Genomic DNA, 14,189 nt, shown 5'->3' with positions numbered 1-14,189 from the left:
ATTTGTATTTAAAAAATATTGCAATGAAGAGAAATTTCGACTCACTGAAATTCAAGTTGCAGAATCATCAAGAAGATGTTATTCCACAATCCCCCACTAGATGTCGGACAAAACGATTTTATTTTATTTCCTCTTCTTTTTAGGCTTTTTTAAGGATAAATTCCTTATTATTTAATCTGTCACTAATTGCAACAGAAAAAGTACCGAACTTTCACCGACCCCCACCTCCTAAAGGCTTCTGTGTGAAGCAAATCCTTATCAGTTGAGGAAGATGCTGGACAAAAACGCATTACAACTTTCTTTTGAAAAAACAAACAAACGAAGGAACAAACAAAACCGAAATTACCATCGTGCAGTTTTTTCAGTCATTTTCCCATACTATTTTCGAAAACACAGAGTTTCAATGTTATCAGTGATAAACTGGTAAAATGGAACCAATCGCCGAAAAAAGGTCATACGCAATTAGACGTTGGTCTCCTTCACCTGTTGAGAAAAAAAGGTGTACAAGCCGAACATCAGCCACGGGCGACTTTTTGTAAGTTTTACATTTTTTATTTGACATTTTAACGAAATAGAAAGTCAAATTTGTCGCTTTGGTTTTTTTCCCTCCAAATTGCAGTCTCAAATTTAATCCGGAAATTAAACAGCAGGTGTTGTAGTTTAAACAAATTTTATTGTGTTTGTTGTTGGCATTTTTTTATGTGCTATAAACTTTCTTTTAAATCTAATTGTTTTCCTTAATATTTGTATCTTTTTTTAAACTTGATTGCTGCTAAAATTATTGTTTAACTTAACATTTTCATATTCCTACTTAACGTTTTTTAATGACTTGGAACTGCTGAAAATGCGGAAAGTTTTGTGGATCAAATATTACGTTTTATAACTGAAGTGCAAACAAAGTTGTATTTTAAAAGAATAAGTAACACACAAAGGTCTTTCAATGACTGAATGTTTAACTTAATTCAGACGTTTATTTAAGGAAATCTTTTTATTTGTATGGCTTTGTTTTGCCGATTAGGTGAACTACAAGGGCACAAAAAGCACAGTTTATGTTTAGTTTCTTTAGAAAATTAGGTGAAGCATGTTGGTGTTAATTGCTAGCTCCTTGTAGTTGTAACTTTCAGGTTCTCAAGATTTAAAGATTTTGTTTGTCATTCCACACATAGTATTTTCAGAGAAACACGCAGGTGAGACGAGATGTTGTTTCCCACTAGCATGACAGTGCAAAAAAGCAGCAATAATAAAAAGAACATGATGCTGTCGACCTTCTCCACAGCAGCACCGTTTATGGTTAGATGTGAGTGGTGGTGATTGCCAGATGTCCTGAAGTCGATCACCATTTCTTTAGTTTGTCCACGTTGATCTGGAGGTTATGGGATGTACACCACACTGCTAGCTGCTCCACCTCCATTCTGTGAGCAGACTCGTCATTGTCGCTTATGAGACTGATCACTGTTGTGTCGTCTGCAAACTTAACAATGTGGTTGGTGCTGTATCGAGCTGCGCAGTCATGCATGAGCAGACTGAACAGCAGTGGGCTCAGGACACACCCCTGTGGTGTGCCTGTGCTCACTGAGATGGGCCTGGATGTGTGGCTGCCGATCTTGTCTGACTGCAGCCGGTCTGCAAAGAAACGCACAAACTCTACAAACAATACAATCAAATATTTGTTTGACCCAATAGAAAACTCACATTTTTATGTTTTGCATTTTTGTTCATAATGAAAAATGAACGTTTTCTTCATGTTCTTTAGGTAAAGATGTTGAAAAGTGTAACTTTGCAACATGGCTATGGAATTATAGTTAAGGAGGAATCTAGCTGTCTTAAAACAGTGACTAATGAACATGCTTTGAGGAGCTGATGCGCCCTTAACCCTTGTGCTATCCCAGGCACTTTAACATTGGGAGTGAGGTCATCTAGACCCACTAGACAGTGTGCTGAATCTTTTTCTTCAAAATGTGTGATATTTACTGTTTCCATGGATTAGATGAAATCCTCTCCACCTTTATCCACCTTTGTCATGGTAGGAATAACACGTCAATGGTCATCTTGACCCCCATAAGATAGCACAAGGGTTAAGCATGATGTGCTGCAAAAAAATAACAGGTGGAAATCCGTCTGGAATTCTGTATGTATGATACTTTTGAACGGGAAACAAATACAGGGGTTTTCTTTGCCTTCTGGGGGTCCAAGGATCTATGATTTCTCAATGGAACAACGCAGCTTCACCCACTGTATCACACTAGATCCAAGATGTGCCATTTCATCTGAAACTTCAGAAAATAAGGCACATACTTAGTATTTCAGAATATAAATTTGACCGTTTGGAGGGACTTTTTAAACTTTCTTTAATCGCCCACAAAAGTGACAGTAGGACCTTCTTTCCTTTTTATTGTTTTCTCAAGCTGTTATTTATTTATATTCTATTTTCTTGTTATTTATTTAAGGACAATACCCAAAGAGGAGGTTTAGGGATGCAGTGAATAAAGACACAAAGGTAGTTGGTGTTAGAGTTAGAGGATGCAGAAGACAGGGTTAGATGGAGGAAGCTGATTCGCTGTGGCGATCCCTGAAGGGAAAAGCCGAAAGGAAAGAAGATCCTGAATAAACATTAATCCTTGCGGCAATTATATTTTGTGTAAATATTGACAGTAGAGGGAGGTGATCGTCATTGTTTTTTCTTTTTTCATATTTGAAAATGTAACATAAAAGAAACCTTTTGATGTATTATTTTCTTCTTGAAACTTCAGCCATTTTTTTCCATTAATTTCAGCAACCTGTGGCTTCTCCTACGGGCGTTCTTCCATTTCTTCCATTGCAAAGTCATTTCTTGAGCAACGTTTCCCTTCCTGCTTGCAACCCGCTCTGCTTCAAATTTCCAATTTGCAGTAGTTAAAGTGTAATTTGGAGGATTTTTGGCTTTGAATAATTAAAACGCTGTCCGGACAGGTGACCTCTATCATATGTGGGATCTTTCATTTTCTAAGTGTGGTGTTGCTACATTCTTTACCTTTATAGCGTGTTGTTCTTGAAAACTGCAGGTATGTTCAATTTTAATTATTCAATGTTAGATCTCATTTTGAAATATTTGGCTGTATTTCATTGGTGTTATTTTATAAACTCATTGTCAAGAAACGTTGGCAGCATTTTTTTGTGCTGTTTACCTTTTCACTCTGTAAATTTAAAAAAAATCACCCAACAATGGTTTGATTTAAAAATCAACTATCCCTTTTTTTTCCCATGAGACATGTCCTTCTTGGATTAAGACATTGATTGTACGAGAGAGCTGGACTAAGTGACTCATCCCCCATCGCATTCCAAACAGGACGTGTCTGCTGGCTCCAAGAAGCCAAAATCTTAGACTTCTTTTGAGAAATTAACTGTTGCTACTCCTTCATTATTTGTTAAAAGAATGTTCTTGCTAATAATATTTTTTTCCATTCCATTTCCATTTCCATTCCATTTCCAGATATTTTTTATTTAAGTTATAAACTGACCAATCAGATGGTCTTACGTCAAATGTTCCAAACATTTGATTGACAGATTCGCCCGCTTCGAGTGAAGTAGGGGTGTAGTCTGGGGAGGAGGCTCTGTTTTAATTTTCGTGCTTATTTTTATTTATTTATTTTGTTTTGTCTTAATGTAAAGCACTTTGTGTTATGTTTTTATAGGAAAACTGCTATAAAAATTTGGGTCAGTACAAACTATCATGCATTAAAGTTTTATTGCAGCTTTTAGTAAATACACCTTTTCCATTAGTTTCCATCAGTAGCGGTTTTAGGCAAGGGCAATACGGGCAATTGCCCGGGGCGCAAAATGAAGGCCTGCAACCTGGCGGCGCCCCCGCCCCGCGCTCTCCTGTCTTTGAGAAGACGACGCAAATGTGTGTGAAGAAGGAAAAGGGTAGAGGGCGCGGGGTGAAGGGCGCAGGCTGCAGCCAGAGGTAGTTGGGCTGCGAGGTGGAGGAGGAGCTAAAATGGCGCTCCGTCCGGACAAATTTTTGTGAGCTGCAGCGGTCTGATCCCAAAATATCCATTTTGACCTCGTTTTCAAACTGTTTAACTAGTTTTTACTTTATTTTTCATTACGCTCAAGTCTTACCACTGGAAAGAGGGAAGAAGGAAATAAAAACAACAATATTAAGAGCTCCTAGAAAATAAGAATGCCACGGGAAAAGCCTGTGGAGAAGCCAACTGCCGCATCCAAAAACCCAGAGATGACGACACATGACCACGAAGACGCCATGTATCCTTGCTGGCTACTAAAAGAAAAACCCTGGTTACACCCACCAAACCCTCCGTTCCACCTAACAATGTAGTCGTCTCCAACAAAAGTGATGCCGAGTTGTCAGCTCTAACTACCACCATCGAAAAACTGATGGCGAGGTTTGACGGAAGACTTGGTGAAATCTCTGATTCTGGCTAATCTGAAAAAGATCCCTGAGGTAAACGCTGCTGATATAAAGGACTGCAAATCCAAAGTGCATAATCTGGAAAAAGAAGTTTCTGTGTTGAAAAAAGAAAACAATGACTTAAAAGAGAGGGTGGTGGAAATGAAGCGCTATAAACGGCGCTGGAACTTGAAATTACATGGCTTTGAAAGAAAAAAGCGAGGAAAACACCCGCAAAGAAATTCTGGATATCCTAGCAAAGATCATGCGGATACAGTACATCGCCTTGGGAGGAGAGAAACCGGGAGACACCGCCAAATCATCATCCAGTTCTCCATGAGGCACTACCGGGATATCTTCTGGAAGGTTTCTAAAGATGCAAAGGCTTGTAAAGAGCTGGGAATCTTCTTCAAGCAAGATTTCTGCAAATCAGACCGATGTCTGGCCCAAAATGGAGAAAGTGAGAGCTGCTGGACAGAACGTCGACTATCGGGGCCACATCGGGTACACTAACTGAGTCAGTTTTTCTCCAGAGTAGCTGTGTTTTTTTTTTGTTAAACTGTTAAACTGATAAGTGGGAAATCTTTAAATTCAAAGTACGTCAAATTGCCAAAAAAACATAGCAAATTAATAGCAAAACATTGTGAGCAAAAAGAAACTGAAATTATGACTGAGTCAAATCAGATTTGTTCCGAGCTTGTTTTCAATGATGAGGATAAACAACGCAGAAGCATTTTGCAGTGTTCTTTTGATGATCTTTATATTAAAAAAGCAAATCAGATCCCGAGCAAAGTGGGTGGAGCTTGGTGAAAAGAGTACATATTATTTCTGCAATCTAGAGAAGAAGAGACAAGAGAAGAATGCTACAAAAAAAACGTCATGTTAATAATCAATTATGCTCTGATCCTCGAAAGATCTCTAAAGAAATAAACTCATTTTATAGTAAATTGTACTCGTCATCCTATTCCGAATCCCACACTGACACATTTTTCCAGACAAATAAAGATTTGATTCCTAAGAGTGATGACAATTTTAGAAACTCTTGTGATTCAGAAATAACTTTGCAAGAATTAGAGAAGGCTTTAAGCTGTCTGTCCAATGACAAAGCTCCAGGATGTGACGGACTAACCAGTCATTTTTATAAATTCTTCTGGGAGCATATCAAAGATTTAATTTTTTAAATGTTTAAAGAAATAATTTAAAATGGGTCTCTAAAACACACAATGAAACAGGGTGTAATCACCCTTATTCCAAAGTCGGGTAAAGACCCAACGTTTCTAGATAATTTAAGGCCCATAACTATTTTAAATACTGACTATAAACTTCTAACCCATATATTTGCAAACAGACTCAAATCAGACATGATCCAAATAATCTCTGAAACGCAGTCCGGTTTTATTAAAGGTCGCTCAATTCATAATAACTTAAGACTCCTTCTGGATCTGATTGACTATGAATATCTCATAGATACAGATGGTTTTATTCTATTTTTTGATTTTTACAAGGCTTTTGATATGATTGAACATAATTTCATGTTTCACACTCTGCAATTTTTTGATTTTGGTAAAAAATGTATTAATGCAGTTAAAACTTTTTACTAAGACACTAGTAGCGTTCTGTTTGTGTACCTCAGGGGACGTCTGAAAGATTTAATATCAACAAAGGTATAAAACAAGGTTGTCCCATTTCGCCTCTTCTTTTTATTGCTGCTGCAGAAATGCTACCTTTGCTCATTAAAAATACTGCCTGTCAGTTGCAAATGTTGAATTTTCAATCAGCCAACTAGCCGACGATACAATTTTCCTGAATAATCTACATGACATCCCCAAAATTCTTAAAACTATTGACATATTTTCAAAAGCTTCAGGCCTCAAACTGAACCTAAACAAGTGTGAGATCTTACCCATTAAACCATGTACATTATCGAATGCTTATAATATTCCGATTAAATCCACAGTTAAATACCTCGGAATGCATATTACTAAAAACAAAACAGACTTAGAAAAACTCAACGTTTGGGACAAACTAGAGAAATGTTCCTCTCTGCTAAACAACTGGGGACAGAGAGATCTTTCTATTTTTGGTAGAATTCTCCTCACCAAAATTGAAAGCATATCAAGATTCATATATCCGACCTATTCTATAGGTGTCCCTAAACAAGCATTTCAATCTATTAATCAAATCAATTTTAACTTCATATGGAAAATAAAAACACACAATATTAAACTAGGTGCGCTACCTAAAAAATATGAAGATGGCTGAGCCAAGCCTTAGATTTAAGCTGCCTTAATGGCACCTTTAAAAATAAACTGGTTAAAATCATTTATTAAAAATCAAAATAGTATTTGGTTTATTGTTCCTAATAAAATATATTCAGCCTAGGAGGGATCACATTTTTACTCAGTTGAGAGTTTGACAGTAACAAACTTCCCATCCAACTGTCATCTTTTCATCAGCAAGTTCTCCTGTGTTGGAAACTCATTTATAAACATAATTACAGTCAACAATCCTCTATGGAACTGCCGATACATCACTATTAGAAACAAATCCCTATTTGTTCCAAAATAGTTTGAAAAAGGAATTTGGTTATTAATGCATCTTCTTCATGAAAATGCTAGTATCATGTCTTTTGATGATTTCACAGCCAATTATGGTTCACTAACAAATAGAAAAGATTTTGAAAAAATTAATAAGACCATTCCACAAAATGTTGTAAACTGAGTTTCTGATCTGTGTCAAAATGACATTTACAGACATGCTACTGTCCCCAAGCTTCTGATTAATGGACACAATATAGCAACTACCAAACTCCCCAACCATCAAATCAGAGAATATTTTAAAATCAAACCATATTTATTTACATTTCATAAAGAACTGTGCTTTTTTTTCTTTCATTCGTAAACGTCATGGAAAACAAACTTGCTATGGAACTTCAAAGTATCATATGTAACTTGCATCTTTTTGATAATCCCCTATATTAAGAATCATTAAAATGTCTATGTAACCCCCTTTTTATTTTATTTTTAATTTCTTTCATTTAAGTTTTTTTTTCTATATTATTGTTTAAAAATAATTTTGTCTTGCATTTGTTGTTTTTACATATCGTTTACATTGTTCTACTTTTCTATACTTGTCATAATTGTAGACAACTGTCACAAATTGTAAATTTAATTATATAAATATTTTTATATATAATTATATATAATTATATAAAAAAAAAGTTGGGCTGCGAGGTGAGCCGCCGCGATTGCGCATGCGCAAAACCTGGCTGGTTCATCTTTAAGTGCTTGATGAAAAAATAAAAATGAAAAACTGCGACTGCGCCGATATGTAGCGAATTGGCGCCACTGACTGCAGCTGCATGCGCTCCTTCTGGAAATGTGTGAAGAAAAGGGGGAGAGCTGCGGGGAATCCGTTCAACTGTGGGTCGCTTCCAAATGAAGTGGCCAGGTGGGGGACAGGGGCGGGGGGTGGAATTTACTTTATAAAACTTTTTTAAAAGTCAGTGATACGGTGACATTCTATTACTTAAATTTTAATAAAAAAAGTATTCAAAAAAATCGTCCTTTTTGGGGTTAATTTTTTGTGTGAAATGCCCAAATAAAAATGGGAACACAAAAAAATGTCACTAAGGTGACAGTTGGTTTAGTCGACGGACTTGATGCCTTCGTGAGGACGTTTATTACTAAACGCCAAAAACATTTGAAATATTGACACAAAAAAAGGTCAAAGCCATCTGGTGCCGAATTTAGAGAGAAAAGGGATAAAGAAAAGGGTATGTCCTCGTAGCTAGATGCACGTTTTCTATGCTACCTGGCCCTGCAACAACAATGTTGTCGATGACCAAAACTGAAGATGTAGGCCCAAAATGTAGCAAATATCATAAAAAATAAATAATGACGTTATTATAACGTCATTATTTATTTTTATGATTTTATTCTTAAACGTTTGCTCTGCCTTAGCCTGTAACATTAGTTATGATTCGTGTGTCTGTTTGCTCTGTAACACGAAGGTTTTGTTGTATAATAATTAATTCATAAATATATAATGAGCTGTGATGGTTATACAGCATGCTGCTGCTGCCATAACATGCTAGTGGGGAAATAACTTCAGATTGGCCATTACTTTAATAATCATTTCTGGCAGCCTAAACGTTTTCTCAAGTTAACTGGGGATTTAGGGGTTAATTTTGAGACTGCATGTATGAAGTTTCTTTTTTATTTATTTACAAATGTTGGGTTATATTATTAGTCAATAGAATTTTCATAAATCTGTTGTTAGTTTTAAAGATGAATATTTACCATTTACTACAACTTTATGGTGACAAAACATAATTTAACAGGTCATAACTAAAAATGTGGCACTCAAAGGATTGAGGATAGGAAACATGAGCTAATTTAGCTTCTCTGAAGTAGAGATCGGTATAGAGCATGACAATTTAAATTTCCAATTCATAAATGTTTTTTATAAGGCCTATATTGCAGATGAGGATTTGACGAATCAATGCAAGGCACTAGACGACATACTGCATTTTGAAGGGAACTGTGATTTGGACAATTGAGAGCTTCTTTGGGAAATCAAGAACTTGCCTAACTTGCCATCAACAACTCTAAGTCTCCTTGTATGGAAGTGATTCTGCAGCATAATTGAAAATGAGGCAATACCAGAAATGCTTTTTCATTTTCAAAATGAAGCTGCATGAAGCTGCATTTTGTGACTCAAAATTAAAAATCAATACTTCAAAATTCTTTTGTTATTTTCTACTTAAATGCAAAGAGAGGATTGAATTTTCATTTTCACATCCACCCCGCGAATAGTGTCGCATTATTCAATTCGACTTAGCATTCCCAGAGGGGAGGCTGGGCGATGAAGTCAGTGCTATCTCCGTGTGTCCGGCTGCTAAGAGACGCATGCCAAGAGCAGTGCGGCCAGGCTTGTAGCTTTGTGTTAGCAGCAGGAGAGAGGGCTTTGTGATGGCTGTGCACTCCTGATGATTGTACACAGCTTCTTAGGGTGACATAGCAGCATTTCAGCCTTCCGCGGTTCGTCGAAACTTTCCCCGGGAATAGCTTTGTCTTCAGACCAGCAGCCGCCTTCTAGATGAGTGCCTGGTGACCGGGGCTCCTCCCACAAGCTGTGGTTGGGTTCAGCCTAAAAAACGCTGTGGGATCTCATCCCTGTGGGCCCACAACCTACAGGAGATCTCAAAAGGGGCTGTGTAATTTAGTTTGGGTGGCAATAGAAAGCTGGTTCCTCTGCGGCCCAAACACCAAATTAGGTCCCGTATACAAGCAGCCGATATTAGCTTCCACTGTAGGGTGGCTGGGCACTCTCTAGATATAGGGTGAGGTGCTTGGTCACCCAGAGAGAGAGCTTGAAGTAGAGCTGCTCCTCTATCTGGTCCGTATCCCTCCTTGACGTCTCCATGGGGGTGTGTTTTGGGCATGTCTAACTGGGTGGAGGCCCAGCTGGTCTGGGAATGCCTCGAAGTCCCCCCAGAGGAGCTGGAGGAAGTGGCCAGGGAGAGGGAAGTCTGGGCATCTTTGCATAGACTGCTGCCTCTGCTACGCGATCCTGGATAATAGGAAGAAAATCCATGGATAGATGGATGGTGTTTCTGTTGGACTGCCTGTGGCACCTTCAGGGTGGCCCCTGGCAGACTTTGGTTCACTTAAAAACAAGGATCCCTAATTGCTTGAAAGGTCATCCTGAAGTGTTGATGACTGAAAGGGTGTGGACTTGTTTTTGAAAAGATAAAATAAAAAACTAACTCCTGAGCTTCTTCGGAGTCACTAGAAAGCTTTATATTTTATCAGACAGGAAGCATCAGAGTTACTAACTTTGGTTTTCAGTTTAGATTTGTTGGAGGTTCTTTGTTGTTACTGTGGTAAACAATAGTTGATGAAGTTCCTAGCTATAACAAAGATGTCTCATGTTGTAGTAAGATTATTTTTAACCCTAGGCTTGTTCTTTAACTGCATGTTTGTTCCTGATTCTGTTACAGGTAGGAAACCTTCTCAATATCAATGGAAATAAGAAACTACAGAGCAGTGGTTCTTCTGCTTATGGTGGCATATTTCTTCATTACCGTCTTTAACACGTTACCACCTAAAACAAACTGGGTCATCCCAAAGCCAAAGCGCGTCTCGCAGCCAGTTGAGCCTTCATTTCTGGCGTCCCAGCAGAGCATCACTCCCCTCACCAACACCAAACACTTTTTGGTATCAGCTTTCATGGATCAGAGAGTGAAGGGTTTTGACGCCCGCATCATTGGAATATTCAGGAGAGACTCCATCCATCCTCTTCACTGTATTTTCTTCTGTGCTGGATTTTTAAGTGAAACCACATCCGCCTCTGTTCTAGTGCACTCAGATCACTTTGGTTTTCCCTTCGGAGCTACAGATGTTCTGTGTAGCAAACCTGAGAACTGTAATGCAACTCATGTGACTCTTCTGACCAAACAAAATCCTGTTAATATATCTGACCAACTTTGGCTGCCAATAAGAAACAGAAAGACCCACAACAAGGAGACCAGAATGAACTTCACTGTCTGCATTTCTACCCTCTTTGGAGATTACAACAATGTGCTTCAGTTTACACAAAGTCTGGAGATGTACAAGTAAGAAAAGCTGTTTGTAAGGGTTAAAAGGACATAAATGAAACGGATTCCAGTTTATTTAATAAGGAATTGTTGTTTTTTGCAGGTTGCTTGGTGTGAACAGAGTGGTGATCTACAACAACAGCTGTGGTCCTGAACTTACGCGTCTCCTAAATGGTTACAGTCAGGAAGGTTTTGTTGAAATTATACAATGGCCCATCAACAAGTACCTGAATTCATCCAGAGGCTGGAAAGTCCAAGTAGATAAAGGAGACCTGCAGTATTTTGGTCAGATCGTCACCCTCAATGAGTGCATCTATAGATCCATGGAGCGTTCACGCTACGTCCTGCTGAATGATATAGATGAGATCATAATGCCATACCAACACGACAACCTGAACTCTATGATGGAAGCACTGCAACCAAAATATTCAAAGGTAAGTTGATCCACAAATAAATTATAGAGAAAGTCAATATTTACTCCAAACTTTCTATTTACATCATCTCTTCATCCTCTGTAGGTAGCAGAGTTCCTCCTTGAAAGCCACGTCTTTCCCAATAAATATTTTGAGCCAAGTGGAAGATTTCATCTTCCTCAATGGAGCAATGTGTCAGGAACTAACATTCTGGAGCACATCTACAGAGAAGACCCAGACAGGAAGATTTATCACCCACACAAGATGATAGTTCAGCCAAAGTAAGCTGATGTTTTTCTCATTCAAACCTGGGAAACCAATGAAACTGTGACAGAAACATGAAAATAAAAGGTTATTGCAGTAATTAACTGTTGCCGTAAAGGCTTAGGGTTAACTCATTCTACTCAGGGTAATATTAGCCCTTGGCTTATAGTGCATTTTAATCTTTCTGCAACTCCTGCTGAAGGAACAAGATCATATTTACACAATTGAAGACACAGACACAACATGAACAAAGCCAATCAAGCCAGGGGCATAAAACAAGTCCAAGATATGATGAAGAAGTGAGATCTCTCAGAAGTAGAGGAATATTGCTGAAAAAGTTTTAGAAAAATCTTAGTTACATGTTAAATAGGGTCGAGATACTGCACACACAGATAGATGCTCCTGGTGGTTACAGGTTGGTGTTTGCATAGCATTGGAGCCCCTATCAGTGTATAAATGTGTGTGTACGTGTACTTCATCAAGGTAGAACAGCACTAAATGAATATATGCCATCGACCAATTACATTGTTGCAAAAAGTACTCTATTAAACTGACTTCTGCTAACCTTCAGTGTATCTGTGGAACAGGTTGGTGGAGCAGACCTCTGTGCATGAAGTGCTCAGGAAATTTGGAGGAAGGTATATAGTTCCATGGGAGCTTTGTCGCTTTATTCATATTCATGTGGCCCGACGTACATCGTTAAAGCTGGAGCAACTGAATGAGGACAAACGACTGTGGGACTTCCAGGAAAAACTGATACCCAACGTGGACAAGGCGCTGAAGAGAGCAGGACTGCTGACAGAGAATTAGACACTCTGGAGCATGGCTTTAGCTGTTGGAATACCCCTCTCTATTATTTAGAAAAGGTGAACAGCAAAAGGGGAAAGCTGATAAACGTTTGCTGTTGTTTTGCACATGCTGTTTAACATTTCCGAGACTTATCAACTCATAAAATTTAACTTAAAAACAAATGAGGTTAGTTAGAAACTCTCACAAAGAATGAGTAACTCTTTTGAGGATTCAATTTGTAACATTTATTTGACATGTACAGAAACGGGTGAGGTGCCACGACATACGGTTCCTGACAGTGACATTTAGCCTCCACCTTCTGTTCCCAGATCTAAAGCAAAACCTAAATTAACAAAAGCTGCAATTCCCCAAAACATCACTGGAGGCTGGTTTCAAAAAGAAGCAACTTTCTATTGACTCCTATGTCCAAATGTCTATTAAAAAATAATGCACGGCCAATTTGACTTTGTTTTTATTTGAATTCAAATTTGCAGGGGTGATTGGCAGGTTGTGTGTGTGGCTGCATTAGATTTCCATCAGAGCAGGGACGACAAACATTGAGAGCACTCCACCATTATCCTGCAGACTGCTTTTGTCTGTTTGTCCCTCTGTTGTGGCTGTTTGGCTGTAAAGAAAAATGCTAAAGTTTTAAAAGAAAAACAAAAGGCATTTGACACAGGATGTATTCTTTTTTTAAATGAATTTATTTGTGCTGTTGTCTAAAGTAAAAAGAATTTAAAATTGTATTCATTAATTTTATGAATGAATGGCTTAACAGCCGCAGAAACATTAATAAGTTTGATTTTTACTAGAATCTCGTTGGGTTCTAGTCTAATGGGAGCAAATGGCCCCTGGTCTACAACAAGCAGTGCCACTTTTTGATGAGCACTGGCACCAGTTGATTTACCTAAAGATCCCTGCTATAAGTACACACTGATGTCATCTAGTGGCAATTTCCTAATTCTACATCTTACCAGCAATGACACTTCAGATGGGTTATCTGATGCTACATGAGGAAGACTGGAAATTGTGAGCTGAAACCAAACAGCCCACATAAAAAAAATACAATGTTGTGCATGAATGGCTTGTTCTTCACAGACATCTGTAAAAGAGTGGAAACTCTTTGATTGGATGTCTTTGTAAATTTGATGTGATGATTATACTTTAGAAAATTGTCATAAGGATAGTAAAGCTTCAAAAGGTAAGAAAAAAGTTCAGATTAATCTTGCTTGTACATAAAACATAACTTTCATTGAACCAGTTGCTCCATAGGAAACTATAAGATGGGACTGAAAAGACTAGCGCCATCTAGTGGCCATTTTGTTTTTGAGCTTTAGCAACATGCCTAACAGCAAGATCCATAACATGATGCATTATTTACTGATACAAGAGCAAAGAAAGAACAAAAGGAAAAAGTATTCAAACACCATCATCACCTAGGTTCATATCTGGTTAAACCCACAATGGACACAGATGAGACCAAATCTTGCATTTTATATTCTTCACCAAAATCTCTGACAGGTTAAAGCATAATGGCTCAAAAATTGTGCATCAATAGAGGGGGCACCCACCCTCTAAGCCACTTCTACTTGTATCTGGTAGAAGTGGTGCTGGGGGGTCGGCCGGCCAGCGGGGGTAACTGTGTGTTGTCGGGTGGCGGGGGCCAACCAGAAGAATTCGTGTCAGAGTGCATAGGTGGGGACAGGCCTGGAGGCTACCACGCCGTGGCCCG

At 38.3% G+C, this 14,189-nt stretch overlaps 1 protein-coding gene across 2 annotated transcripts; it reads left to right on the top strand.

Moving 5' to 3' along the window:
* The first annotated feature begins 220 nt into the window (after positions 1–220).
* Positions 221–12,916, top strand: LOC111946856 (glycosyltransferase family 92 protein F13G3.3-like). Of its 2 annotated transcripts, XM_023951842.2 has the most exons (5): positions 221–535; positions 10,395–11,009; positions 11,095–11,425; positions 11,510–11,685; positions 12,256–12,916. In XM_023951842.2, exons 2-5 carry the CDS (start codon positions 10,417–10,419, stop codon positions 12,476–12,478), a joined length of 1,323 nt encoding a protein of 440 aa, XP_023807610.1. In that variant the 5' UTR covers positions 221–535; positions 10,395–10,416; the 3' UTR covers positions 12,479–12,916. The 2 variants fall into 2 exon arrangements, with proteins under 2 accessions (XP_023807610.1, XP_078797064.1); XM_078940938.1 differs by lacking the exon at positions 10,395–11,009 and having other exon boundaries at positions 294–535.
* Positions 12,917–14,189: the final 1,273 nt, after the last annotated feature.

This window comes from Oryzias latipes, chromosome 22 (assembly GCF_053564925.1).
Source record: "Oryzias latipes strain Hd-rR chromosome 22, Olatipes_Hd-rR_3.1".
Lineage (NCBI taxonomy): Eukaryota > Metazoa > Chordata > Actinopteri > Beloniformes > Adrianichthyidae > Oryzias > Oryzias latipes.
The sequence above is the reverse complement of the archived record's forward strand: the minus strand, read 5'-3'. Positions and strand labels throughout refer to the sequence as shown.